The sequence below is a fragment of the Xenopus laevis genome, chromosome 1S (assembly GCF_017654675.1).
Source record: "Xenopus laevis strain J_2021 chromosome 1S, Xenopus_laevis_v10.1, whole genome shotgun sequence".
Classification (NCBI taxonomy): Eukaryota; Metazoa; Chordata; class Amphibia; order Anura; family Pipidae; genus Xenopus; species Xenopus laevis.
In genome coordinates, this window is record NC_054372.1 from 102,943,161 (window position 1) to 102,970,855 (window position 27,695).

At 41.3% G+C, this 27,695-nt stretch overlaps 2 protein-coding genes and 1 pseudogene across 8 annotated transcripts; 2 read left to right on the forward strand and 1 right to left on the reverse strand.

The window, feature by feature from the left end:
* LOC121399405 (guanosine-3',5'-bis(diphosphate) 3'-pyrophosphohydrolase MESH1) lies at positions 1–26,379 on the reverse strand. Of its 7 annotated transcripts, none has more exons than XM_041580038.1 (7): positions 26,355–26,379; positions 12,986–13,092; positions 4,083–4,436; positions 3,190–3,329; positions 3,027–3,082; positions 2,162–2,402; positions 1–1,093 (listed from the first exon to the last, which is right to left on the reverse strand). In XM_041580038.1, the coding sequence occupies exons 4-7, from the start codon at positions 3,299–3,301 to the stop codon at positions 963–965; spliced, it is 540 nt and encodes a 179-aa protein (XP_041435972.1). In that variant the 5' UTR covers positions 3,302–3,329; positions 4,083–4,436; positions 12,986–13,092; positions 26,355–26,379; the 3' UTR covers positions 1–962. The 7 variants fall into 7 exon arrangements, with proteins under 7 accessions (XP_041435972.1, XP_041435969.1, XP_041435968.1 ...); XM_041580035.1 differs by lacking the exon at positions 26,355–26,379 and adding an exon at positions 15,091–15,514; XM_041580034.1 differs by lacking the exon at positions 26,355–26,379 and adding an exon at positions 15,006–15,132.
* On the forward strand, positions 8,648–11,249 carry LOC121399403 (cyclin-O protein B-like; the record flags this gene model as incomplete). The annotated part of the gene is made up of 1 exon (XM_041580033.1): positions 8,648–11,249. A coding segment is annotated over exon 1 (1,248 nt), but the record flags the coding sequence as incomplete, so codon positions are not given.
* LOC121399404 overlaps positions 14,982–27,695 on the forward strand; it is a 17,154-nt pseudogene continuing 4,440 nt past the window's right edge.

Sequence of the window (27,695 nt, forward strand, 5' to 3'; positions counted from 1 at the left end):
TAGCATCAGGGTGTTTTATTTACCATGAAGCATGAATAGAACAATGCCTCCGGTGCATATTTATCAGGGGCAACAATGATTTTAGGTCTGTCCACGTTCCCCCTTACAGCATGTTTTGATAGAAATTTGGGTATAACATCCCTTTAATAGCACACAGCAATGACTTCAGCTTAAGCATTTTACTTGGCCGCTTACAGGTCATTTCTATGGCTAAAGCAAATAAAAGGGGGGACCAGTGGGCATTGCTGCATATTTCCCCACATTGACCTTCTTGCCATAGATGGAAGTGACATTACTAAACATGGTGGACGTGGAGATCAGTGTAGGGGTGGGAGTGGACTTTCAAAAAGACGATTATTTTATGCAAAATAACTATAGCAGTTGTGGTTGGGTGACTGCCTTCACCTGTAAAGCTACTGATTTAATTGTGGAACCTCTGAATTAAGTCCTTTAAATGTAGAACCAGCTCCACAGAAAATGTTTAAATTATTATCCTAAATTTGTTTTATAACCCAACTTCCAAACCAATAAAGTGATCTTTAAAAATGAGTAAAACAGAAGAGAAGATTAATTCCATCAACTTGCATTTTGAGAAATGTAACATAAAATGTAATATCTTCTATGTAATTAGTACACAGTTTTTAACCAAACAAGAACAATAATTTCCCAATCAGAACTAAGATTTCCTAGCATACAAAACACTGTGAATGTCCAGGTAAACAGCTCTGCAATCAATTAAATGTCCCCAAAATAAAAATGTACAATACAAGAGTGGTTACATTTGCACTTTAAAAAATATATAATAAGTAGAAATTAAATCTTTAAATTAAGGATTGATGCCTCATAGTCTTCCAGCTGTAGATAAACTACAACTCCCAAATCCATTGCCAGCCAACGTCAGTGTAGCAGTGTATTTAAAGTTTAACAAGTCCATCATTTCCAAACTGGAGATATAACGTGGATTAGACTGCAATGCCTTGATCTATAAACAAGTGGTCTAGTTTTGCCTCCAGAATGGAATTTGTACCTCGTATTCCTCTCACCACTTCAGATGCCCATTGAAAATATTCTTGGACTCTCTCTTCTGACCAGCCTACAAAGTAGAAGACATTTTTAATACATCATTCAAAAGAGCAAAGGTCTGATAGTTACTACCACTGTCTTTCTAAGTACACAGACTCTTCCCTACACATATAAGTACAATTATGGGATTTATTACTCTGAATAATTGGGACCTGGGATTTCTGAATAAGGGATCTTTCTGTAAGTTGGATCACCATATCTTAAAGGGGTGCTTCACCTCCCAAGTTTATTTTTAGTTTGTTATAGAATAGCCAATTCTAAGCAACCTTTCAATTGGTCATTATTTTTGTTTTTATATAGTTTAATTATTTGCTCTGTAAGGTTGCAAATGTATTGTTATTGGGACGTTTGTTTATACAGAGGCTCCTGTGTGATTGTTGATTTGCTTTGACTGTGCACAAGTAATTAAATCATACTTCTCACCTTAAAGGGTACCTATCACAGGAAAATAATTTCCTCAAGGGAGGTGTGAGCTAACAGAGAATGCCCTCTAGAAACAATACTATTTTGGCCAAAAAAATGCTATTAGGGTGCACAGTGAGAGGGGGAGCTTCTAGTGCGGGGACTTGTTCGATCAGACATATACGCATAATGACTGAGCCTCCCGGCTTGCTCATTAGTGTGTTACTTTGTGCCCACAATGACACTATGGCCACGTAATGTAATATTAAGTCATTATTTAGATGAACAGCAACCAGGTCCAGACTGGGATTCACAATAGGCCCTGGCATTCCAAGTACACGGAGGCCCGAGCAGCCGCCCACCAGCCCAATAAATAGTCTATGGCAATTTACAGCAGCTCCTCTGGCATTTTACAGAACCCACAGATTGCCAGTCCGGACCTGGCAGCAACATTGTTTTACACAGAACTGCATTTTGGTCAATCCACATCTCGACATCTAGTGAGCTTTCTGTCTTTTCCATGGCCACGTCACAATGTGCATTTGTCTGCAAATTGTTTGACTTTGGGAACTTTGTATAACAATAGCTTTAATAGAGGTGGTATCAATTGCTGTACTTTCTACCATTTTGTGACTTTTTTTTATAAGTAAATGCAACAGCTAAGACAGAATATTACCTTCTGGTGTGCAGCGTTTCAAGTCTCGCAGGTTGTATAACTTGTCTGCTAGTTTCACTAGCTTGGCTTTGTGGCTGCAGTGAGGTGCGTGTGCAATTTGCTGCTTCTTTCTTTCCATCTTTGGTAGAGTCTTATCATCTGTCACTTCCTCTACTATGTTACGTACATCTTGTCCAAAATGCAACTCAATTTCTGCAAAAGTAGTGTTAGTGTCTTCTACAGTGTCGTGAAGCAGAGCTGCCTAAAAATCAAGATTTGTACATAAAAAAGCTTGGGTGTTAATGTTATGTGAACCGTCAAATAAGTGGACCACCGTTGTGTTGCATGGGCACACTGGATCTTTAAATCTGCCATTAAAAATGAGAGGTCATGGCCCTCCAGATATTTAGCAAGGACGGCTATTTTTACGTTACATGGCTCAGTTACACTTCAACACAGCCAAACTGCCAAGCTATGTCCTACATAAGCAGTACAGGTATGGGACCTATTATCCAGATTGCTTGGAACCTGCGGTTTTCTGGATAATGGATCTTTCTGTAATTTGGATCTTCATACCTTAAGTCTACTAGAAAATCATGTAAACATTAATTAAATCCAATAGGGTATGCTTCCAATAAGGGTTAATTATATCTTAGTTTGGATAAAGTACAAGGTACTGTTATTATTACAAAGAATAAAGAAATCATTTTTAAAATGTGGATTATTTGGAGACAACAGATTCTATGGGAGATGGGTTTCCAATAATTCGGAGCTTTCTGGATAATGGGTTTCCAGATAACGGATCCTATACCTGTATTCTTTTGTATTTCTTTTGAGAGTGCCCTCCTTATTATGTATTTGACTCTATCCTGAATAAAAGAACTACCTGGAGCACTGCTGTATCTGTTATTTCAGCCTCGTGAGACAGTATTCTTGCGACACCTGAAATATAAGGTCAGAGTATGAATGCATAAGAAGCCTATATTCAACAGTATCATAAATATGACTGGAGAGGACACAATCATAAAGTATTGACCACTAGTACAAACCTAATGGGTGGTTAATATATGGGGTTTTCTCTGGGTCCTTTCTTCTCTGTTGTTTGTGCTTCTCTGCAGCAAAATTTGCAGCTTCCAGAATAAGTGCAGCTTCCAAACTCATTTTGCCACAGCAAAAAGTAAAAGAGGACCTGTTAATTGTAATAAAAACAAAGTTACAATAATATATCTTTTCCCTCTTCCTTGTATTAAAGAAAAGCAAGCAGCGGCAGTAGTGGACTGTAGGGGTCTGCTTAGTGTCACATAATGTACGGGGCACGTACAGTGTATAATTTGTATGGGGTTACAGTCAGGTAAAGCAGAAGGGCTTCTCATTGGCAATAATTCACAACAAGGATGTATGTGCAATTGTTTTCTCTGGCTCTCTGTGTATATATAGCTATAGAAAATGTGGCTATTTTAACTAAGTTTGTTATTGTGACTTGCAGTTCCACAATACTCTTCAGGTGCATTCAAGTTTTCTTGTAGCACACCCCTGCAGAAATTCTTATTAACAATGCAAAAGACCCCAAAATGTTGCATAACATCGCTTTTCCTATTTCTGCAGATATGACCGAAAAGAGATAAAGCACTGGCTGAATGTAGGGAATAATTCTGCCAAAATAAGAGGAAGGGAGAGGAACCGCAGTAACGTAACTTTCAGTTTTGCAGCTTTAGGTCAGAGAGACTGGGAAATGACTGCGGGATGAATAAGGACCTGGATTCTGTAGGGATTGATGGGAATTGTAGTTCTGGAGAAACAGGAAGCTGAGAGGGATGGATTAGGATAAAACAGGAAGCAGGAAATGTGGCAGCTATTACACTTGGACAGCCGAATGGGACTGACTAATATTAAAATCTTCCCAATCTAAGAGCAAATAGTAACAGTTTCCCCCAGTCATTACCTAATGCTTATCGGCTGCAAGTTGATCTCTGTTACTTGTGCCTGTGCTTCTCTGTCTGATTGCTGTGGGCGGGGCAGTGAGGGATAACCTTGCTAGAGGAAGCGACTTCCACACGTGAGCTATGAAGTACTGTCCACTTTCAAAAAGACATTTTATTGGAGGTCCCCATAGTAACTCTCTGCTTCGTGTCTCTTACAGTTGACTAATGGGCACTCCTAACGGTCCAAGCCCAGAGAAACAGTAGGATCTAGGGGTAGCCAATCACAGCTCTGCTGTCTTTACAAAGAGAAAGATATACTTCAGTCCCCTGTCAGGTCCACATAACTGTTGATTGCTGTTCAGCCTCTGTCTCACCTATGCAGCCAAGGAAAGCAGCCAGGAGAAGGAGATGATTGTTAGCAGGCTCTAGATTGGTGTTGGGGGAAATGATTGGGAAAGCAGTAAAATATCCAGCAGACAACAGGTGGAAAACTTTAAACATGTTATCTTCCCCAAACCGACTGTCACGGTCGGCACCCAACACCAGAACAAACACCAGGCACCCTGGTCTTGGCTCGTGTGTGACCGCCTTTGGGCCTCTGGGGGAGCCCTCGGCTTACTTGGATGCCACCTGGACTTAAACGAGAGGTGCAAGATGAGGGTTCTGGATAGGCAGAGGGGCACGACAGTAAATCAAAGTCTTTGGACAGAAGATCGCAGTACAAGGCGTTTAGGCAACGGAGTAGTCAGATCAGGCCGGGTCGAGGCAGGCAGAGAATAAACATTATCAGACAGGCAAGGGTCAAACCAGGGAGTCAATCAGAGGGTTAATCAGAGGCGGTAGTCAGTAATCAGGCAAGGGTCAGAATCCAGAAGTCAGAATAGTCAAATAGCCAGGCAGGGGTCAAAAACAGGAATCAAACAGGTTCAGAATATAGCACAAAGCTCAGAAGCACCAGGAACAAAAATCCTATCACGGGCAATGCATAAAGTAAAACTGTACCTTTAAATAGCATTTGAATTTCGCGCCACTGCGCATAAACCCAGGAAGAGGCGCGTGCGCGCGCCCTAACAGACCTGCGCTACAGTGAACCTGCTCAGTTGCGGCGAGCGTCCTCGCCGAGGGGGCGGAAGGCGTCCCTGCCGTCCCCCCACTAGACCACCAGGGTAAGATTTTCTCACACCGACGTTGGGAGCCTAGTTCTAGACCTAAGCACAGCCCTGTATAGGGTTATCACCTCACCCCCTTTAACTCTGAACATATATTCAATTTCAATTATTTAGAAATCCATTAATATAAACACTGCAGACTGCACTGATTTCTGTGTAGCCATGCAGTATTCATCTAAATGTAGGAAAGGGTAAGATGTAAGCCTGCACCAGCATTAGTAAATAAGGACCATTAGAACAGCAAACAGAAAGTATTATTTCTAAAAAGAGAGTCTAAGAGTCTAGAAATGTAGACTCTGTCTCTGGCATTCTGTAACTTCCTTACCAATGATTTAGAATCTAAGATGTTGGCAAGGAAAGGCTTAAACTGAAGCCTGAGAAGTGCCTGAGAAGTACTGTATGTTACTAGTTGTGTGTTGTACAAGCTCCCATGTACATCAGCTTTATAAGAGTAGAGTTTATCAGCCCCAAACCTTCCTCTCACCTTTTGGATGATGTCTCAAGTGGACAGTGCCTTTCATTAAAGGAGAACTAAACCCTAAAAATGAATGTGGCTAAAAATGCCATGTTTTATATACTGAATTTATTGCACCAGCCTAAAGTTTCAACTTCTCAATAGCAGCAATGATCCAGAACTTCAAACTTGTCACAGGGGGTCACCATCTTGGAAAGTGTCTGCAACACTCACATGCTCAGTGGGCTCTTAAGAAGCGAAGCTTAGGGGTTGTCGCAAATTTTCAAGTAGAAAATGAGGTTGGCCTGTAATATAAGCTGATGCTACAGGGCTGATTATTATATTCTGATGCTAATTGCACTGGTTTCTGTGCTGCCATGTAGTAATTATCTGTATTCATTACTAATCAGCCTTATATTGTGACATATATATTCTATGTGTACTGTATATTGTGAGTGGGTCCCTAAGCTCAGTAAGTGACAGCAGCACAGAGCATGTGCAGTGAATCGGCAGAAAAGAAGATGGGGACCTACTGGGGCATCTTTGGAGACACAAAAAGATGCAATGAAATGAGAACTCGTAAGGAAATAATATGAAAGAAAAAGGAAAAAGTACGTTAGGTTGTGGCCCTTGGGCTGTGGTTTCTTTATGGCATGATGGGCTCAGTCCAATACAATTTAGAACAAAGCATCATATTCAATGCCTTTTTCTCTACAGAGCATGTTAAATTAGTACTGGTATAGGATCTGTTATCTGGAAACCTCTGAATTATGGTGTTTAAATGATTTTATAGCAGACTTCATGCATGGAAATTCAAATTACAGAAAAAGCAGAAAACCTAAGTCCCGAGCATTCTGGATAACAGGTCCCGTACTTGTATGCTGACTATTGTGCCAATTCCAGGGTATAAATAAGGAGTAGCTTTTAAATAAGACACCCACGCTGTTCAGATGAAAGGCAATGCCAACATAGTACATTCTACATTGATTCTATATCCTTCTAATCCTATAGTCACAGAACAGACTGGCAGGATCAGATGAATAAAACATCACCACAACAGGTTCTGATTATATATTATCATTTCATTGCAAAGGAAAGAAAAACGGGAGGAAAAAAGGGAGGAGACGGCAGGGGAGAAATATTATAGGATATTTTAAAATGGAGAAGGACAGAAACTGTGAGGAGAGAAAGCAAATAAAGAGAATGTAGGCAATGAAAAGAGAACTATTAGGGGCATGAAATACAAAGAACAAAATGGGGGAGCAGATAAAGAAATAATAGGGTCCCATAGTATAAACATGGAGGAGAGAGCAGACACAAGGGCAGGCAGCAGCAGGTGGGAAGTTGATATCAATGGATTCATGTGTGAAACTCCAGTGTCCCTGTTAATGAATTCTCCATTAATAATCTTTATATGCCAATCTAGCAGTGCTATGCTGCCACCCTCTGCCCATCACTGGGTAATGCCATGCTGCAGTGCTGATACCCTTTGGCCGCACACAACACCCTACACTAGGTGCTGTAATGAACTTGAAGCAGCAACAGGGAGATTTCTAGAGAAGGCAGCAATGCAAGATCAGAGCACAGACTCAGTGCTGCCACAGACAATAATCATCTAATTGTCTGATTATAAGGATGCTGGGTGTTGCAATTACACATCCATCCCTTTATTTTACAATAGGGGGTACATTATTCTCTCTATATCCACTAATGTAATTATGTAATAATCAAAAGCAACAAATCAGAAGACATTTTCATCTTTATTTAAAACAAACATCTGATTGGTTGCTTTGGGTTCTGCAGCTGTAATTACACTGCCTAAAATGACGGATCTATTCTGTGCATTTAGATTAGGGATGCACCGAATAAACTATTTGGAATTCGGCAGAATCCCCGAATCCTTGGTGAAAGATTCGGCAGAATACCGAACCGAAACCTAATTTTTATATGCAAATTAGGGTCAGGAAAGGGAAAAAGTTGGAAAAACTCTTGTTTTGTGACGAAAAGTCACGTAATTTCCCTACCCACCCCTAATTTATATATGCAAATTATGAATCAGTTTGGCCAGGCACAAGAATTCGGGCAAATCTGAAACCTGCTGAAAAAGGCTGAATCATGGCCGAATCCAGAACCGAATCCTGGATTTAGTGCATCCCTAATTTAGATGAAAAGCTCTTGTGTGCAGATGCTGTGGCTTCATTTGCTCGCTGAGTGGAGTAAAGTGTTAATCGACCAAAGTCCCAAGTGGCCAGATGTTGCAGTTCCAGGGATTACTGGGGTCAGGGGTACTTTATTGCTGGACTCTGAAGGAGTAACGTGCACACAGCAGTTACTGTACTATATTGCTGGTGTGTCTAAATGTTACACCCACTCAGGTTCCTTCCCAGGCACAGGCCCGGATTTGTGGCAAGGCCACATAGGCCCAGGCCTAGGACGGCACCAGCGTGTGGTAGTGCGGGCGGGCGCTAGGACCGCGCGGAGCGCACAACCTAGGGGTGCCCGCCCAGCTAATCCGGCGCTGCCCAGGCAGCTATCAGTATATTGCCCTACAGCCACTGGGACTGCTGCCTTTTGTTATGTGAATAATGCCAGAAAGCAATTAGGGGTCGTAAGTGAGGGATAGTGTGTATAGTAACCCAAAATGGTGTCGCAAGAATGGGGCTGGAACTGTCAGATAGTTTGGCTGGTGAGACAAAGTAACACTTATTAACAAGGCCATAAAAGTTGTATCCCACACAGTGTTTCTGTTATACAAATCAATTTCTACTTAAAGGAGTTGTTTGAGATAACTGGAATGGACTGGAATTTGAATAGGATAGGGTCTGAATAGAATGCGAGAAGTAATAAAAATACATTTGTAGCCTTACTGAGCATTTGATTTTTGGATGGGATCAGTGACCCCTATTTGAATGCTGGAAAAAGTCAGAAGAAAAAGGCAAATAACTAAAATGCTATAAATAATAAATATCAATTGAAACATTGCTTAGAATTGGCCATTATATAACATACTAAAAGTTAACTTAAAGCTAACCCCCCCTTTAAAGCATGCTCTCCTTGTTTAGAAAAAACTCTTGTATCCCCATGTTTCAGAGATTCCTTGATCATATATATCCGAGTCACTAGCCAAGATGGCACTGTTTTCAACTGCCCACTAGATGCCAGTTCCCTCTAGTCTGCGGAAAACATTATAGATATCACAGCAGCCAATGTGGCAGCTTCCAAAAAGGCACATTCAGGAATCAATAAAATGCACCCTACAAAGTTGAATTGTTTGCCATGAGTTATTGCGGTTTTGCCCACTTTTAATAAATGAGCCTCACTGACATGTTCTGTGACCATGTAAAGGCAAAAGGCTGCAGGCCGACTCATACAGGTCAGGGAACAATGAGCAACTCAAATGTTTTATAATATTAAAGAAATCCCCTGTACTGCAAATGATAAAGATACTATAAGTCTGGGAGTTCTGGGCTTTGCTTTTGGAGAAGGCAATCATGTTCTATGCACAGAGGTCTTCCTGTGTAAAATGACAAGTACAAGAGAAGCCACTCCATCTCTTACATGACACTTATACTGGAGCTCCCCATAGTGACGGGCACCTCGTACCAGTCTCATCCCAGAAACACAGTAGGAATCAGGGGTAGCCAACCAAAGCTTCTGTTGTGTGTGGGTAGCCAATCACAGCTCCCCTGCCTTCACACAGGGAAAGATATGCTGCAGTCAACTGACAGGTCAACCTAACTGCTGTTTGCTGTGCAATGTGCTGGCAGCCTTGGATTCCCCTATTCAGCCATGGAAAGCAGCCAGCAGAAGGTACAGATGTTGGTTGGCTGGCTCAAGTTAGATTTGGGGGAATTATTTATGAAAGCAGTAAGAAATGCACATTTTTAAAGCACATTCCTTTAGAGGTGTATATGTAATGGCATGTTGGTGTACTTGACACTACAGGTCCCCTTTAAAACCAATAGTTTGCACTCAGCTACATGGCAAATACCTACGTAATGAGAGCTATCATGTCAAGTTAGGGGAACTTTAGGCAGTTAGTTAGTCGTACCATTTTCTGTATCTCACAAAACACTTTAATAAAAGAAATAGTGGATACTGACAAACACAAGCTATGGGTTTGCACTGGACATAGGCACCTAACGGTTTTCGCCGGCCCAACCAATCAGAGTGTGTGCTGGCCCAGCCAATCAGAGCGCAGCAGAGGTGACTTAGGAGTAACAGACGCTTAGTACCAACAGTCTTAAGAGACAGTTGGAGAGGAGTGAGAGAGAGAGTGAGAGAGAGAGATAGCGAAAAAGAGAGAGATTGCGAGCATGGAGATTTCAAAAGCGAGGAAGCGAAGACGACAGATCAACGAAGAAGAACAACTTTCCCCTGGGTGCTGCCATGATCCCAAAAGGGTGAGGCACCAGGGTGATCAACGAGGGACATGCCACCCTTCAGCTGGGGACCCAGCACTTCAAAATGAGCCTTGGAACACCTTAGCTCACATAGGCATTGGCCTAGAGACCTTCAAGGAGTATGGGGAAGACGCCTACATGTACAACAAAAGCCTTGAAGAGAGATTTATGGCTTTGAACTTTCTACAAAGTCAGCCAGAAATCACTTTGGCGTCATGGTATGAGTTCACCAGCCTGCTTGTCTTCATACACAGACGCCTGAAGTTGGACTTTAGGTCTCTGTGCTTGACTGTCAACCTTCTGGAGCGGTTTCTTGCCCGCACTGCTCCCATCAAGACCACCGACCTGAACAGAGTAGGAGCCACTTGCTTCAATATAGCCTACAAGTTAGTGGACAAACGGCAATTCAGCCTATGGAATTGCCTAAAACTCTTTGATGCCACCATTACAAAGAAGGAAATGAACCAACTGGAGCGAATCATCATTTGCAGATTGCTTTTTGAACTGTCAGCACCGACCATCGATGACTTCTTGGAGCATTTCACCCTCCGGAGAGTAGCCAGCCAGAAGCCTGTAGCTGCCCAGCAGACAAAAGAAGCCATTGCCCTGACTGCTGCTAGAGGCATCGCCGCACTGAGCCTGACCCACCATCATGAGTTTTATACTTATGCACCCTCCATGATGGCTCTGTGCTGCCTGAAAGTAGCCATAAAATTCTACCCTTCAGGCAAACCCATCAACGTGGATCCCGCTGAATACCCAGATCACGTAATGGAAGAGTGTGTCGGGAAGATCATCGCTCTGGTATCATCCAGGCAGAGCTTTTTACACATGCTGCTTCCAGCAGTGTTTCCAAGAAGAACAGCAGAGGAGACAGAGACAAGCGCCTCCCAGAAAGAACCCGAAGGTGGTGAGGCAGAAACATCCAGGCAGGAACAGGGTTCTGACCCCTTGGAAATGGCCCAGGGATCTGGCCTTTCCATCTATCATCAAGGGGTAGGTTTGCAAAACATGCACCCATACATTCCCACATATCCATACTACCACCCTCACATGCACCCATACATTCCTACATATCCTTACAACCACCCTTACAGGCACCCATACATTCCTACATATCCATACAACCACCCTTACAGGCACCCATACATTCCTACATATCCATACAACCACCCTTACAGGCACCCATACATTCCTACATATCCATACAACCACCCTTACAGGCACCCATACATTCCTTCATATCCATACAATCACCCTTACAGGCACCCATACATTCTTACATATCCATACAACCACCCTCACAGGCACCCATACATTCCTACATATCCATCCAACCACCCTTACAGGCACCCATACATTCCTACATAATTATACAACCACCCTTACAGTCACCCATACATTCCTACATTTCCAAACTGGTAGCCATACATGCACCACATAGACACACATCCCCTTACTGACATACAGTCATACATGTATTTTGGTAAAGCTGAATAGGGCATTTTGATCCTGGGAGTAATTCCGATTGCCGTTAAGGAGTCAGGAAGGAATTTTTTCCTCTAGTGAGGTTTTTTGCCTTCCTTTGGATCAAACAGCCCTTTGTGGGTTCTGTTGGGACACTTATTACTGAAATACAATAAAGCTGTGACCATCACAGATTCACCTCAGAACAGTTGTCCGTGTCTTTATTTAAGGATTGGGTACTGTTGGATAAAGCTTTTTCCCTGTGTTAAGGCAGAGCTGTGACTGGTGCTTATATCCTACTGTGTTGATTAATAAAAGAAAATAAAAAGGTCAGGACAGGCAGTTGCTCAGAGGTCCCAAACAAAGGAACTCAAGGAAACGAGGGCCACCATTTTATTGCATTTATTGCACCGCACAATAACATGCTGCTGATCAGCAGTCTATTGCTGGAAAACCTGTACAGGTATGGGACCTGTTATCCAGAATGCTCTGGACCTGGGGTTTTCGGGATAAGAGATCTTACCATAATAATTCTACTAGAAAATTGTGTAAACTGTAAATAAAACCAATAGGCTGGTTTTGCTTCCAATAAGGATTAATTATATCTTAGTTTGGATCAACTACAAGGTACTGTTTTATTATTACAGAGAAAAAGGAAATTGTTTTTAATAATTAGAATTATTTGATTTAAATGTTAGTCTATGTGAGATAGACATCCAATAATTCGGAGCTTTCTGCATAATGGGTTTCCAGACAACGGATCCTATACCTGTATTCTTATTTGCTGTACCACATCGAACTCTCTTAGCTGATAGATACTCCCCTGCCCATACCCTTAGGTTGTAGCACAACACCCAGCAAGGTTATATGTGTTTTAGGTAAAACCCTGCAAGCTATTCATATTCATATTCCTATTCAGATTCCAGTCTCTTATCCATGCTGCATGGTTGCTAGGGTAATTTGGACCCAAGCAACGAGATTGCTGAAATTGCAGACTGGAGAGCTAAATAACACAAACCTATAAAAAATGAAAACCAATTAAAAAGTTGTTTCGGAATATCACCCTCTACATCACTAAAACTTACTTTAGAGGTGAACAACCCCTATAATGATCTATTGTAAGCAACTTTTCAATTGGTTTTCAATTAATTTTTCACTGGTTTTTGAATCATTAGCCATCTTATTCTGCTTCTTTCAAGCCTGCAACTAAAATACTCCCTGATTGCCAGGGGTCACTGACAGCAGCAGCCAAAAAACAATCTGTGGTTGTCGTTATTGGTACTTTTTATTGCGTATATTACAATTCAGTCCCTGGCCCTGTATGGGGAGTGGACACACAAATGTAAGTAAGAAACCCCAGCACCCCAACAATAACTAAATAGACAGCACAATAAAGCATAGAACTATAGCAGGAACATCACCAGGCTCACCTTGTTGGGTCGATTATTCTCTGCAAGAACCGGCTTCCCCAGTTTTGGGAGTTTGGAAGTCACTGGCCGAGATGGGTGAAGGGACGGCATCATGGTGAAGGATACGGCTGGAACAAGCAATGACATGGAGATGAAATAAAATTACAGTAATGTCAAGGTGGGGGAAGCAATACTGTATAAAGGCAACACTGCGCCACCTGTCACTCTTTAGCTGTTCAAAAAAGGAACTTGAAACATTCGCCCTTCCATATTTATCAATGCTTCTTCAACGATTGCTGAAGGCGGCCAGATGGCCATCACTGATATAATGTTAGGGTTAATGGTACACATTGCATTGGAGAGAACACCAGTCGGTCCTTATAGCCCCATGGCCAGTAGTACTGAGACACAAGTGTGGCTTCTGACACGAAACTGTGCACGATGCAAAAATCTGCACAAAAGCCAGTATTATTTTATATTTTAGCACAAACATTTTAAAAAGACAAAACTTTAATAAATTCAGCTCTTGATAAACCTTGTTTTCTCTCTAGAAAGTTAAGACCTTTAAAGGAGAATTCAGCCCTAAAGTTAAAAAAAGCTACTCTACATAGGCCCCCGCTCCCTCCTCCCCCCAGTGTTACCCAGGGCAAATGGCTCTAACGTTTTCATAACCCCTCGGTGCAGATTCAGGCATCAGAGTTCATGGGCGCCATCTTCAGCCGATTCGGCAATTTTAGAATGAGACCCAGGCAAATGCCCCTAACATTTTACTTAACCCTCTATTTCAGGAAATCGTTTCTTTTTTGGTGCGACAAATCTCCCCGAACTGCCTTCTAGAATCTAAATCGTCGTCAGGATGGCACTCGCACGCTTTGTTTTCAGAAGTCGCCCAAAGTTGCCTTACGAGGAAACTTCGGAAAGTCAAAGCGATCCAACTGATTTACATTTTAGCTAGTGGGAAGGCAGTTTGGGGAGATTAGTCGCCCGAAGAAGAAGCGATTTGTCGATGGGCGACTAATCTCCTGAAATAGCAGTGTGTGCCCTGGCCCTTAACAGTTAATGCATCGGTGACCCCCCTCACTGAGCTGCTTTAGACGGTGAAAAATGAAACTTTACACTTCAATTTTAGAATAACAGTCACAAATGGAAAATAGAAGGTAATTGGAAAAGGTCTTTATTTTTGGTGAACTATCTGAAACCAACTGAAATGAAAAAAGTGTGAAGGCCACCAACCCCTTTAAATAGAAAACACCTAGCAGTGACATTAGCGGCACTTTCAGATCAAAGATGAGTGCACGTTCTTCCCCAAATATATAAATAACCTTACATGGACTCTCCAACTTCCAAATGCAATTACTGTATTATTTACACACATATAATAAAATGCAGGTAAATAATAGGTAGTTAACAAACAAGTAACTTGCTGCATGACTACAAAAACCTGTAGAATGCAAATATATTTATAGACTATAGGGACAGAATAAAAATGTAATCGCTGGTATTGTACAGCACCATAACCTTTGGTTCAAAAGCTGATACTTTATTGTGATTTCCACTCCCATTATAACATGCTTTGTGGTTAGATTCTACTCCAGACCCTTAGGGCTTTTTGCTTTATATTTTAAACGAGTGAATAAGCTGCTCGGTATGCAGTCTTTCCTCAGCTTTGCTTGATTTTTTTTTTCCTCTGCCTTTTGCTGCGGCATTTGCTGCTTTGAAAGCTGCAGTAATGTCCCGTCGCCTCAAGGGGTAGTGCGCACACGACATGATATTTTTGTCAGTGTTTTTTTCCCCCCTCTCCGCCATGTTTGTCCTCCTTGTGAGTAACTTGGCGTTCGCTCTCAGCAGTTTCCACACGTTTCCTATATATGCAGAGAGAGTGTTCAGATTTCTATTAAGGACACCTCTGGCTGCTCTTTTGCAAGCACAGAACTCAAACGCCCTCTCCCTCCCCTCCAAACTTTTTTTTTATATCATTTTTGAGTTTGATCATCTGAGAAAGAAGAGCAAGTATAACGGAAGAGGAAGGTTGGAAACATACCTAGAAATAGATCGGGTGGGGGGGTGGACGGCACGACTAGAACAGAAATAATTCCAGCAAGATGGACATGAAAAAAAGAATTCACCTGGAGCTGAGGAACAGGACGCCCTCTGATGTGAGCTCATCTCTTTCTCATCAACATATTCTTTGCTAATCCTTGTGCTCCACGGAGTCGGTGTCTGTGGGTTGTGCTGGGAGCTAGATGGGGGAGTGGATGAATATGGGCAGCCAGGGTGATATTAGCACATTATTTATGTTCTCTTGTTAGCTATATACTCTGCTTTTAGTTGTGTTCATTGTAACAGACATGTGGGCTGTCAATATTGTGCTTGGGAGACAGATCTCTATTGATAACAATGATATTGCTAGAAAAAAAACCCTGGAGTAAATGTGCTGTTTGTGCTGATGAAGTGTAGGAGGGGATCTGCTGTATTGCATCGGATAGAATGGGGGACTCCTTTCCAAACAAGGACAAATAGAGAAAAAACTTAACATTTTTTATTGGTAGTCTTGTTAGTTTATAGAGTTTTTCCCCCCCCCCCACACTGCCGCTGTACACCCTTCCTCTACGCTTGAGTTTTCCCAGCAACCATGTTTTGAATAAAAAAAAAAAATCACACTTCGTTTTGTATCTTTAAACAGCTACTGAATGAAGGGAGGCTGTGAAAAAGCCAAAGTTTTGGTATTGGGAGACCCCCTGCACATAGGGCTTCCATCTTTTCTTATTTTCTTCCTATATATTTATATGTTTTCCCTATTAAAGGGTAGGGTTGCCACCTTTTCTGAAAAAAATACCGGCCTTCCTATTAGGGTTGCCACCTTTTCTGGAAAAAAATACCGGCCTTCTTATATATTTATCTTTTTTCCCTATTAATAACATTGGGATCAGCCATCATTTTTACCGGCCAGGCCGGTAAATACCGGCCAGGTGGCAACCCTACTTCCTATATATTTATCTTTTTTCCCTATTAATAACATTGGGATCAGCCCTCGTTTTACCAGCCAGGCCAGTAAAATACCGCCCAGGTGGCAACCCTACTTCCTATATATTTATCTTTTTTCCCTATTAATAACATTGGGATCAGCCCTCGTTTTTACCAGCCAGGCCAGTAAAATACCGGCCAGGTGGCAAACCTATTAAAGGGGATGTTCACCTTTGAGCTAACTTTTAGCATGACGTGGGGAGTAATGGTCTGAGACAATCTGCAATTGGTTTTCATTTTTTATTATTTGTGGTTTTTGAGTTATTTCGCTTTTTTATTCAGGAGCTCTCCAGTTTGCAAATTAAGCAATCTGGTTGCTAGGGTCCAAATTACTAGGGATGCACCGAATCCAAGATTCGGTTTGGGATTCGGCCAGGATTTGGCCTTTTTCAGCAGGATTTGGATTCGGCCGAATCCTTCTGCCCGGCTGAACCGAATCCTAATTTGCACATGCAAATTAGGGACGGGGAGGGAAATCGCATGACTTTTTGCCACAAAACAAGGAAGTAAAAAATGTTTTCCCTTTCTCGCCCCTAATTTACTTATGCAAATTAGGATTTGGTTCGGTATTCGGCCGAATCTTTAGAGAAGGATTCGGGGGTTAGGCCGAATCCAAAATAGTGGATTCGGTGCATCCCTACAAATTACCATAGCAACCATGCATTGATTTGACTAAGAGACTGGAATAGGAGAGGCCTTGAATAGAAAGAGGAGTAAAAAAAATGTAGCAATAACAATACATTTGTAGCCTTACAGAGCATTGGCTTTTTAGATGGGGTCAGCGATGCCCATTTGAAAGCTTGGAAGAGTCAGAAGAAAAAGGCAAATAATTACCGTATAAAACTATAAAAAATAGATAATGAAAAGTAAAAGTTGCTTAGAATTGGCCATTCACCCCTTTAATAACATTGTAAAGACTTGTGAATGGTAAGGTACACTTATCAACAGGGGGCCAGGTGCTCAAGACCCAGACTTTCAGCTCTTGGAGGCAACATAAGACATTCGAATTGCAGTGGTAGGCTGGCACAAAAACTGGACTTCACTCCAAAAATAGATGCAAATAAAAAAAAGTTTTATTGTACAGAAAGTATCATCTCAGAGGGTGGCCTTACGCGTTTCGTGCCTTCTGGGCACTTAGTCATAGGCTAGTCATAAGCCTATGGAACCTTTTCTCCTGTGCATGTGGGCAGCAGCCTGGCTGACTTGACGCTTATTCTGTGTATATGGAGATTAGCAAACTGCTGTGAGTGGGGACGTAGGATAAGATGACCTACATTGCAAGGCACACTTTCACCTACTACAAAAGGGGGGGGGCACATGTAATAAATTACTTATGAAGTTCGCTGGCAGTTGCTGTAGGACTCAAGTGTAAATAGTGCAATATATATGATCTCCCTCATGTAGATACATACACAAAGCTTGGTCATACTATGTAGCGTTGCATAGAACTGATTTGGTTTGGACAAGTTGATGTGCTAGGCTGTGGGGTTCCTTTACAAATGGCAGGGAACCTTCCAGTCAAAGGTTATTGCGGGTGTGTTTAATGTATGGTGCCAAGAAGATGCTTCTGCCACTCAAAAGCAAGTCTGTGGGCTGAACTACCACTCTCAGAACCCTTTGTGCCAGGGCCTTTAATTTAACAAGACTCCTTAGCCTAGAGACAGTGCGGTTTTACTTGTGTAGGATGAATGCTAAGAATGACTTATGGCTCCGCTGTGGCAGTGCTTGTATCTTGTGTGTGAGCTGTCATTCTCAGTTCGTAATGGTGTTTATACGTGTGCCAGTGCCTTTAGCGGGTGCATAGAACACACAGGAGACAACGCTATCGGGATTCTAATGTAATAAGTTAAATCTAGTGTGGGGGGGGGTTTCCGCGTCGACGTACCACCCTTCTTTCTCAAATGGGAAATAAGCTGAAAAGATGGGAGGGGGGTATAGCGGCCCGCTGTCCTACATTTACACACGCGCCAATAGTAACATTTGTATACACTAATTTATATTGAGGAGGTTTAAGGAAATAAAATGGGCTGTTGTGTCTCAGTTTGATGCAAGAATGTGTTCTTCGGTTTCAGTCTGCTTTCTAGTCCTCTCCCACCCCTCTGGTGCCGCGCAATGTCAGAGGAGGAGATATCACCATGTTGTCCTCTTGCCTTTCCTCTTCACTTTCTCCATGTTGAATGCATCTTGTTTATCTGGACTTCTCCCTTCTCCTGTGGTGGGTTCTGCCTCTAGTTCTTCAGTGTTAAAATCTGAGGCCGGCTTGGTGTTGGGGTATTGAGTAGTCGTTGCCAGGCTCGTTTTCTCCTCAGCATTGTGGTGTTTCTGCTCTCCTGGTATACTGTCACCCTCCCACCCCCCCCCCCCTGTATACAGGAGCTGTCTTTGTCTGCTGCCTGTTTGTACAGGACTGTACTGGGCTCCTCTTTCCATCTGTCTCTGCATACAACTTTTTGTCACTGAAAATCTCTTATACAGTTACCTGGTATGATTATTACATTATATTAGCAAGCACCCATAAGTTAACTATAAACTGTATTCTATTTATTGTACATTAGAGTGCCCTCCATTTGAGAATATTTTTTATATGATTATTACATTACCCATTTACATTGCAACATTCCCTCCCCATACTTTTCCACACTTTACATAATTTTTTCCTATTTAATCTTTTTTTTTTTTTTTTGCTAGACCCATTTGCTTACATGTGGTGATATAACGTGAGTCTTAAAAAAAAAAAAAAATTGAAAATGTACACACATATATATATATTTACAACATTAGGGGAAATTACTCTCCCAGCGACAAATATTCTCTTCTTCGGGCAACTAATCTCCCCAAATGCCTTCCTGCTGCATGAATTTGAATCGCCAGCAGGATGGCATATGTATCGATTCGAAGTTGACTTGCGATTTCTGAAGCGATTTATGTGCTGTCCCATCGGCGATTCGGATTTTTGCCGGGGGGGAAGGCATTTCAGGGAGGTTATTCGCCCAAAGAAGATAAAATTTGTTGCTGGGCAACTAATCCCCCCAAATCTTCGTTTTTGCCACCAGCCTTTTATGTTATGCAGAGTTGAAGTCCTGTGGTACATATATCTCCACAACTATCCAAAAGGACCATTTGTCTAAAGCAGATGAGCATTTTTGAGTGGTGGGCCTCCGCTCAGACACAGTGCATCATATTAAAGGAACAGTAACAGCAAAAATTAAAGCATTTTAAAGTAATTCAAATATAATGTACTGTTTCCCTGCTATGGTAAAAGTTCTGTGTTTGCTTAAAGGAGAACTAAACCTCCTCCATAAGTTTCCAGGCATTGCCCCCTCTCCCTCCCCACAATGCTTTAGTGTTAAAAAAAAAAAAAAAAACCCTTTTAAAAATTCCAACCCTTAAATGCAGAGAAGCACAGCAGAGCTCCCGGTCGACATCTTCCGGATATTTGTGCAGTCTTTGGGTCTATTCACCGTCAAAAAGTCTGCCGTCACAGATGGGCCAAGTCAGGAATCAGTTTGAACTGCATTGAAACCCGAAGACTAAATGAAGATCCGAAAGATGGCAACTGGGAGCTCCGCTGCTCTTCTCTGCATTTAAGGGTGAGAGTTTTTTAAACTTTGTAATGGAATACAAGAGAATTCTGCAGTGTTCTCTGCTATGCAACCTGTGCCTTGAATGGCTGCCCCCATGGCTACACAGCAGCTTATTTATAAAAAAAATATAGTAGTCTTTGTGAAGCAAACACGCCAGTTTTACCAGTGCAGGGCAAGCCAACATTAAACTTTAATTGATTTAAAACACTTTAATTTTTTGGTGTTACTGTTCCTTTAACACTAGAACTGTTGGCAGTAGGACAGATGCATCTTGGTTGCTGCTGGGTTCCTTTGAATACCAGCCGCAGTGAGAATGCTCATGTGCCATTATCCTTACAAACATTGTTTTATTCACATTACCTGAAATCCCTTGGCCAGTATGTTAGGCACCCCAGTGACTATATTAAATAACCTCCTACCTACTTAAAGGGACTTTAATTCAGAGTGTACAGCTGCCATTATCTCCAAGGAATCCTGAGCACCACATTAGGAGTAAGCATATATGTAGTACAGAACTTCATTGGCAAGCCCCTGTGATTTGGGGTTTCAGTTTCCCTTTAAATTCTCTGTATTAAGCAGAACAAGGAGGGGTTTTTCACCCTACAACACTTTTTCAGTTCAGTTGGTTTCAGACAGGGATGGCACTTGGATCGCTTTGGCTTTACAAAGTCGCCTGAAGTTTCCTCGTGAGGCAACTTCAGACGACTTTGAAAAACAAAGCTTTCCAAGTGCCATCCCGCCAGCGATTTACATTCCAGCCAGCGGGAAGGCAGCTGGGGGAGATTAGTTGCCTGAAGAATAGGTGATTTGTCGCTGGGCTACTAATCTCCCCGAGTAGCAGCGTATACCACCACCCTTAGTGATGTGCGGGTTGAGAAAAACTCAAACTGCACACGACCCGAACACACCCGCACCCAACTTCCATCTTTCACTTATAGACCCACTCTCGCCGATGACATCACATAAGGGGCGTGGCAGGCACATGCCTTTAAAACTGGAAGCTGGCAGTGTAAGGTCATGGGTTGGTAAAGCAGGTAGAAGAGCTCAGCCCAAACCTGCAAACAGCACAGCGAGGTGAACCCAAACCTGTGGGGAAACTGGTGGTATCAGGTCCCATATACAGGCAGATAAGCTGCTGATTTTGTCCAAAGGACCAAAATCAGCAACTTACCGTAGATCAGCCAGTATACAGCCTTAGGAGTGCTGTGCCAGCCAGCTATTTTGCCATCATAATGACTGATCTGTAGTCATTAGAAAAAGCTACTTTGTGATCTTGAAAGAAGGCTGATTGTTGGGTATGTTTGGTTATTTTGTTGGTACCTTGTTATGCTAAAGTAGCAACCTATCCCACTGGTACACAAAGTGTTAAAACAGCTACAAAGCACAGCAATCAGAGGTTAAATGGGCAAGAGTGTTTACTAAAACTTGAGCAAGAAAGTCACTAAATATTATTGGTAGGTCCTCCTCTATCTGTCTCACTTGGAAGATGCATCTATGAAAAATCAGTGTTACCACCACACTTCTAGTGAAGATTATTCAATCAAGTTCCCCCTACAGCTATTCCTCCCTGAATATACTAGGCAGACATTGCCTCACTCTGCCACAAAACACTCCTCCCAACATTTGAAAAATGGAAAGAGGGGATAAGAAAACATCTGCCTCCACACGGCAGCAATTGTTTGCCCATTTTATTGCCACACCCCCTAATTACCATGTCCAGTTTACAAGATTTGTGAGGCTATGCAAGTCTGAACACATTTCTGAGAGTGTTAGGGCCACGTTTTAGGTGTTATAACAGTTTTGCTAATGAAGGTGAAATTGCCCATTAAGTTGTGCGTCTCCGTTCTCCTAAGAGACTTGCTTATCTTAAATAGTTACACTTGTTTCTACATATATCTTAAATTGTTACAAATGTATCCAAGTGCAGAGTGTTCTGGGCTACTGGACTTTTTAATAAACACCGAGTCCCAATATCATTTTTGGTTGGGAAACAATCAAGCCAATTCAGTTCTTTTGTACTGTGTGATTTTGGGCTACACCTACCACTATTAAGCACTGGGGCTCTGATGCAGAGCTTCATATATTTCAGCACTGCTCTGTACTTTTTGGTACTTAAAGCCTCATTATAGTACTATATTCAGCCACTTGTTGAGAATAGGGTAAAGGATGACTTATTTAACTGACAGCCTCAGTACACCACTTCCTCTGCCTCTTTGTTTAGGTGGAATAAGGGTTGAGTTCTGCAACTGCCCATATTATTCCTGATTGAAAACTTTTCTGCAGACTGAATATGCTAATACTTGATATTTATAGTCTGTTAAGTCATAGTCAGTAATGTGATGAAGGCTCGTTCAGTTACACCCCAAGTTCAAGTTTTTATTTCTCAGGAAAGATCAATAAGTTGGCAGTAATAGTATAAGTTACTGTAGCTGTCATTTGCTCCCCAACAATCCACCTTCTGCGTCATTGAGGTTTTTTTTTTATTGTCACCATTGTGAAATAATGTCAGACTTCAGCTTTCTCTATGCGTTCTGGCTCTTAATATTACATATGTTTTAAAAAATGGCATACCTTTATTTTGATTGGAATGATATGTTGTATTGCGGTTTCCATTTCTCTGTGTATCTCCATTTAAGGAGAAAGTGGATTTTTTTTCATGACATATTTTAAGTCTACAAATATAGTTCCAGACCCATTACTAGATTGTTCTCTTATACACATTTTTCAGGGTCTTCCTCAACAAAATCGACCATCTATTCAACTGCATTGGATGTGCAGACCATTGTAGTAAGAAATAATACTCTACAGTTAGTAACACAGGAAAAAAGTTGGAAATATGAGTTTGTCAGGTCTCTATAAGCTATCTCTCCTCTATAAGCTATCTCTCTCATATTGCTTCTCTGTATCCGTCACCAAGAGCATTTTAGCTTTAAATTTTCCCATCCCATAAACTGTTCAGAAGCAATAAGTAGCTGTGCTTGTTTCCTCGGTTAAGCCCCATAAGATCAGCTACCCCAGTAGGCAAGAGGGGGTAACATAAGAACATATGCAACAGAGAACTGGTGAAAGTTATATGTATAGCATAAAATTAGAAAATATGTATGGCACGTAGGGAAGTGTGAGTTAATGGCACACCAGGAGAGAGGGTGCAGCAGCAGTGGCGCATGGAAAGAGATGGAATAAAGAAGAACAAGAAAGGAATTATGGATAGGTAAGAAAACAGAACGTAAGAGACCGAAATAAAGGAAAAACAAATGAGAAATGTAAGAAACATGTAGTTGGTAAAAAAAATTTTATATACATTTTCTAGAAAAGGGGTCGGGGTAACTGGTAGGTTTGCATAGGGCACCAAAACACTTGGGTTGTGGTGCTGCTTATTACTGTTTGTCAGGTACCAAATGTTTGAATACTTTTGTTTGTTCAGTTACGTGTTTCCTCGGCCCGGATTTGTGGAGAGGCCACAAAGGCCAGGGCCTAGAGCAGCAAAATTTTAGGGGCGGCATGCCGCCCTACCACATCCTAAGGAGCACATTTGTTGGTGCTACTTTTTTTAAGAAAACCATGTACTGCTAGTGCTGGTACCCTAAAATCCTTTGTGGTATTAAAAACAGCACATTTACCATTTTTTTTGGGGTGGTGACCTTACTTGTAACCCTGTATTATTTCTCGCCAAAAATAATCTTGTTAGCAAGTCAGCCTTGTATTGAGATTATGTTGTGTATATATACTGCATATTGAGAGTCGATTCCTCAACCCAAGTGGCTGACTGTAGCCAAGAGCATGTGCTGTAAATCAGGAAGAAAAAATAGAAATCTTAGGGGCTACGAATATTAGCTGCCTAAAAGCATGTGATGGCCTTGGGGCTGGTACAAAAGCACAAAATCTAATGGTGGCCATACACGGTTTGGACCGATTTGACAGCTTATCTGCCCGTGTATGGGGGCTTCGACGGGTCCTTCCGATCGATATCTGGCCACGATATCGATCGGGAAGGTTGGATTTTTACCAGACCGACCCGTCGGAGCCGCTTGGCGCATCGTATTTCGATCGTTCGGCCATACGGACCGAACGCTCGAATTACCCCCGATATAGCCTTGCCAAATTCTTTTAACTTTAGTTCTCCTTAAAAGGGTAATGCCACTTGGGAATCTTTGATCAATCTTACCCCCCTCTGTACTTATATCTTTTGGTGTCAGGGTGGGTCATGAGGGGGCCACAGATTAGTGCAGAGAGACCAATATCTGTTTTAAAATAGAAAATGTGACTCTTAGGGGTATAAGGGGTATATGTACCAAAGAGTGAAGTTAGAGATCTCCACAGTCCGCAGAGTGAAATACCGCCTCTCTCCATTCATTTATATGGGATTTATCCAATGGGTGATATTGAAAGTTCACCATTTGATAAATACGCCTTAAAAAATCCCATAGAAATAAATGGAGAGAGGTAGTATTTCACTCTGAGGACTGTGGAGATCTCTAACTTCACTCTTTGATAAATCTACCCCTTAAAGTTACCAGAGGCAGCTTTTTGCCTCCCCGGTAACTGTCTGCTCACCACCATTTGAGGCAAGGTTTTCTCCTAGCCTCATGGTAGGACGGGTCAGAGTGAATTTTCCTACAACTGACAGGACCATGCTTGGGAGAATTATCTTGCCCAGATGCCATACTTGCCATTAATAGGTGCCATGGCTGACCAACACAAGAGCTGTTACAGCCACTTTTCATGGAGTTTGGTTGCTGAGAGAAATCCCAGGTGTAGTGCAGAAACTGGATGACTGACAGAAATACAGATATAAAAATATTTCTTTATAATCATAAAACTAAAATATAGCGTAAGTTATTGGCAGTATGTGTAACTAAGAGATCATACCTCCCAACTGTCCATTTTTTTGGGAACAGTCCCAATTCAGCCCCCAGTCCTGCGTTTCTTACTGAAATGTCCCAAGTTTCTCTTTCATCTCTGGCACTGACTCCAGAAAAAGATGCAAAGTTTCAGGAAACTTAATTAAAATGTGTTTTTGGCAAAGAGCCCAGAACTCTGAGCAGCTGCACTTAAATACTTTTGTAACAATTTAAGATAAGCAAAGAAACAATTGTAACTATTTAAGATAAGCAAATCTCTTGGGAGAACTGACTTACAGCTTAAAGGGCAATTTCAGCTTCATTAGCAAAACAGTTTGAACACATTTCTGGGAGTTTAGGGCATTGTTTTATGTGTTCTAACTTTCATAACCTGCCAAATTCTGTAAAATGTACATGGTAATTATGTGGCCATAAAATGGGCATGGCCAAAATAAATTCAGCACGCCACTCCCGCCTGATGTTTTTTGTCCCTTTTTACAATTTTCAAATGTTAGGAGATATGAAATATAGATTATAAGGATGTCCTGTGTGATAAATAGTCTTTCAGATTTGGTAATAGCTCATGATCTGTAATTACTTTCACTGTATGCAGCAATTATGAAGCCACAAATACTCCTATAGTTTCCTCTTTCAAATAAATATTGAATCAAATATTTCAACAGGTGCCCTCTCTATTTTAAGGCTTCTTTCATTTGATTCATTCAACTCATTTATATATACAGTATGTTATTTATAGACGTAGAACATTCTCCCCTGACTATGCACATATTTTGTTGACTCCATATTCAGCAGATTTTTCTGTCAGTTGATTATAAGTCACATATTCGTGCCACCTGTTCAAACAATAGACAAGTTTGGGCAGAAAATAACTTGCTAAATTGAAAGATTAAATTGCATTAAGTTGGTACCTGCTATTTTATTTTTTTAAAATGTATTTCCAACACTTAACAATTTTAAACTTACTTTAGAGGGAGGATTTGTTTGTTATAGCTATGTCCTAAGCCACCATTTGAAACTGTATCTAAAGCTGACCATCCCTCTCCTTTTCTTTTTGGCTGTGACTAACAAGGTATTCTTTGTTCTTTCATGCAGGTACGAGAATTGGTTCTGGATAACTGCCGGGCGCATGAAGGCAAAATAGAGGGTCTTACAGCAGAGTTTGTGAATTCTAGAATTCCTCAGCTTAATAAATGTCTTATTGATGTCAGTCTCAAATCTTCCAAAGCTCCCCAAATTAAAAAAGGTAAAATGTTATTGTCTATTCTCCTGAGTATGTATTTTCGCTAACTGTAGTTATCTGCTTTATGGAAGAACTTGGGAGTACAGGGCTCCTAAGGGTTTGTTCCTCAGCAGGGTAGTATACCCTCTTTTTCAAGTGCAATGAATAGGGCTTGTGGTTAACATAATATTTGCCTGTTGATTTAATTATAAAAAATGTGTTTTTAATTGCTTGAGCTGGGCAACAGGAGAATTGAAGATACTCTTTTTGGTCCTCACGAGGTAGATATCTAGATTACTTACTTGTTAACCACCCCCTGCATTCTCTTTTCATTGTGACTGTTTTGTTAGCAGAAGTCCTTTATGCACAGGGATTATCTGTGTAGTGATCATCTAATTATCTACCCATTATGGACGGAGTTCCTTCAATTTTCCCTGTTTAGCTCAAGAAATGAAAAAAAAACATACATTTTTCGATGATTAAACCATTAATAAACTACCGTGAGTGATTGGATACTATTGGTTACTAGATTTTGGAATAAACTCTTTAAAAAATTTTGTGTACAGGTATGGGACCTGTTATCCAGAATGCTCTGGACCTGGGGTTTTCCGGATAACTTTGTATACCTTAAGTCAACTTATAAAATCAATTAAAGACCAGTAACATCAAAAAAAAGATGTTAGTATAAAGAAATAACTTACCGAAACTCTGCTTGCACTCCTCTTCACAAAAGCCGAACATGGCGACGGATCCATCGTGCAGTGTTCGATTTCTCCTCCCTGGCTATCTCCTATAAGGAAGGCGGGGATGAGAAATCGAGTGCTGCACGATGGATCGCCTTTTCTGAAGAGGAGTGCATCCGGAGTTTTGGTAGGTTATTTCTTAATAAAGGCTGTGCGATTTAAAAGTTTAATTTGTCTTGGGTTTTTTTGTGGCATACTAACAAATTTTTTTTTTAAATTTTTTTATGTTATTCATCCGTTAAACATTAAATTAAACCCAATAAGCTGGGTTTCCTTCCAATCAAGATTAATTATATCTTGGTTTGGATCAAGTACAAGGTACAATTTCATTATTACAGATAACCGGAAATAGTTTTTAAAAAATTTGAATATTTCTACTGCAGTGTATGGGAGCCAGCCTTTCTGTAATTTTGGACCTTTCTGGATAAAGGGTTTCCGGTTAACGGATTTAAAAAGAAAAAAATCCCAGTTGTAAAAACCAATAAGTTTATTATCTCACCAGAAGTACTTGGGATCTGGGAGCTCATGCCCAGACTTACAGCTCAAAGGTGTCCAACCAAAGGAGAAAAACAGCAGGCACTCACAGATCCTACAAACAGGCTTGTAAAAAACTGAAAACTTTATTTTAGGGCAAAACTAAATCAACACATAGCCCTTACCCGTTTCGTGCTGCCCGGCACTTAATTTTAGACTTGGCTTCCGCGATAACGGATCCCACACCTGTACACATCATACCGGTTAGGCTACGGCCAGATGATGTGGTCCCACACAGGCTGAGAGTCCGCTCCGCTCCTCTGCTGCTGCTCTGCTGCCACCTGAATCCAAAATCTCACGTCTCATGCAGGAACCTCAGGTGCAGGTGTCTGCACCTGAGCAGAGGCAATGTATTCGGGTGCAGGCACCAATTGGGAGCAGAGAAACCACAGGCCGAGAATCCGCTCTTTCTCTCAAAGTTAACACCACAAAATATAAAATATGAATGAAGACCAACTGCAGTGTGAAGCACAATTTGCAGTGTACCTATTGAATGTCTTACTGTTTTTTCTCTGTCCTTCTTTAAGCTGAGCTGAGTGACACAGAAATCTCTGCAGGCCTGGATGTACTAGCAGAAAAACTATCCAACCTCACACATCTAAATCTCAGTGGAAATAAAATAAAAGACATTAGCACATTGGAACCTCTGGTAAGAACCTTTGTATTTTTACTTACTATATATTGTAAATTGACTGGCGGAGGCTAGAGTACTGGGAACCACTGGGGCATGTACATTTACTAACTCTCTAAATCAGTTTATGTACT

Excerpts from the sequence above, each read along its gene's own strand:
- LOC121399405 (XM_041580039.1), bottom strand. The coding sequence starts at position 3,301 with ATGAGTTTGGAAGCTGCACTTATTCTGGAAGCTGCAAATTTTGCTGCA. Across the intron at positions 3,083-3,189 it reads ATATATTAACCACCCATTAG|GTGTCGCAAGAATACTGTCT; the intron begins GTTTGTACTAGT and ends CTTATATTTCAG. Across the intron at positions 1,094-2,161 it reads GAAACGCTGCACACCAGAAG|GCTGGTCAGAAGAGAGAGTC; the intron begins GTAATATTCTGT and ends TCTACTTTGTAG.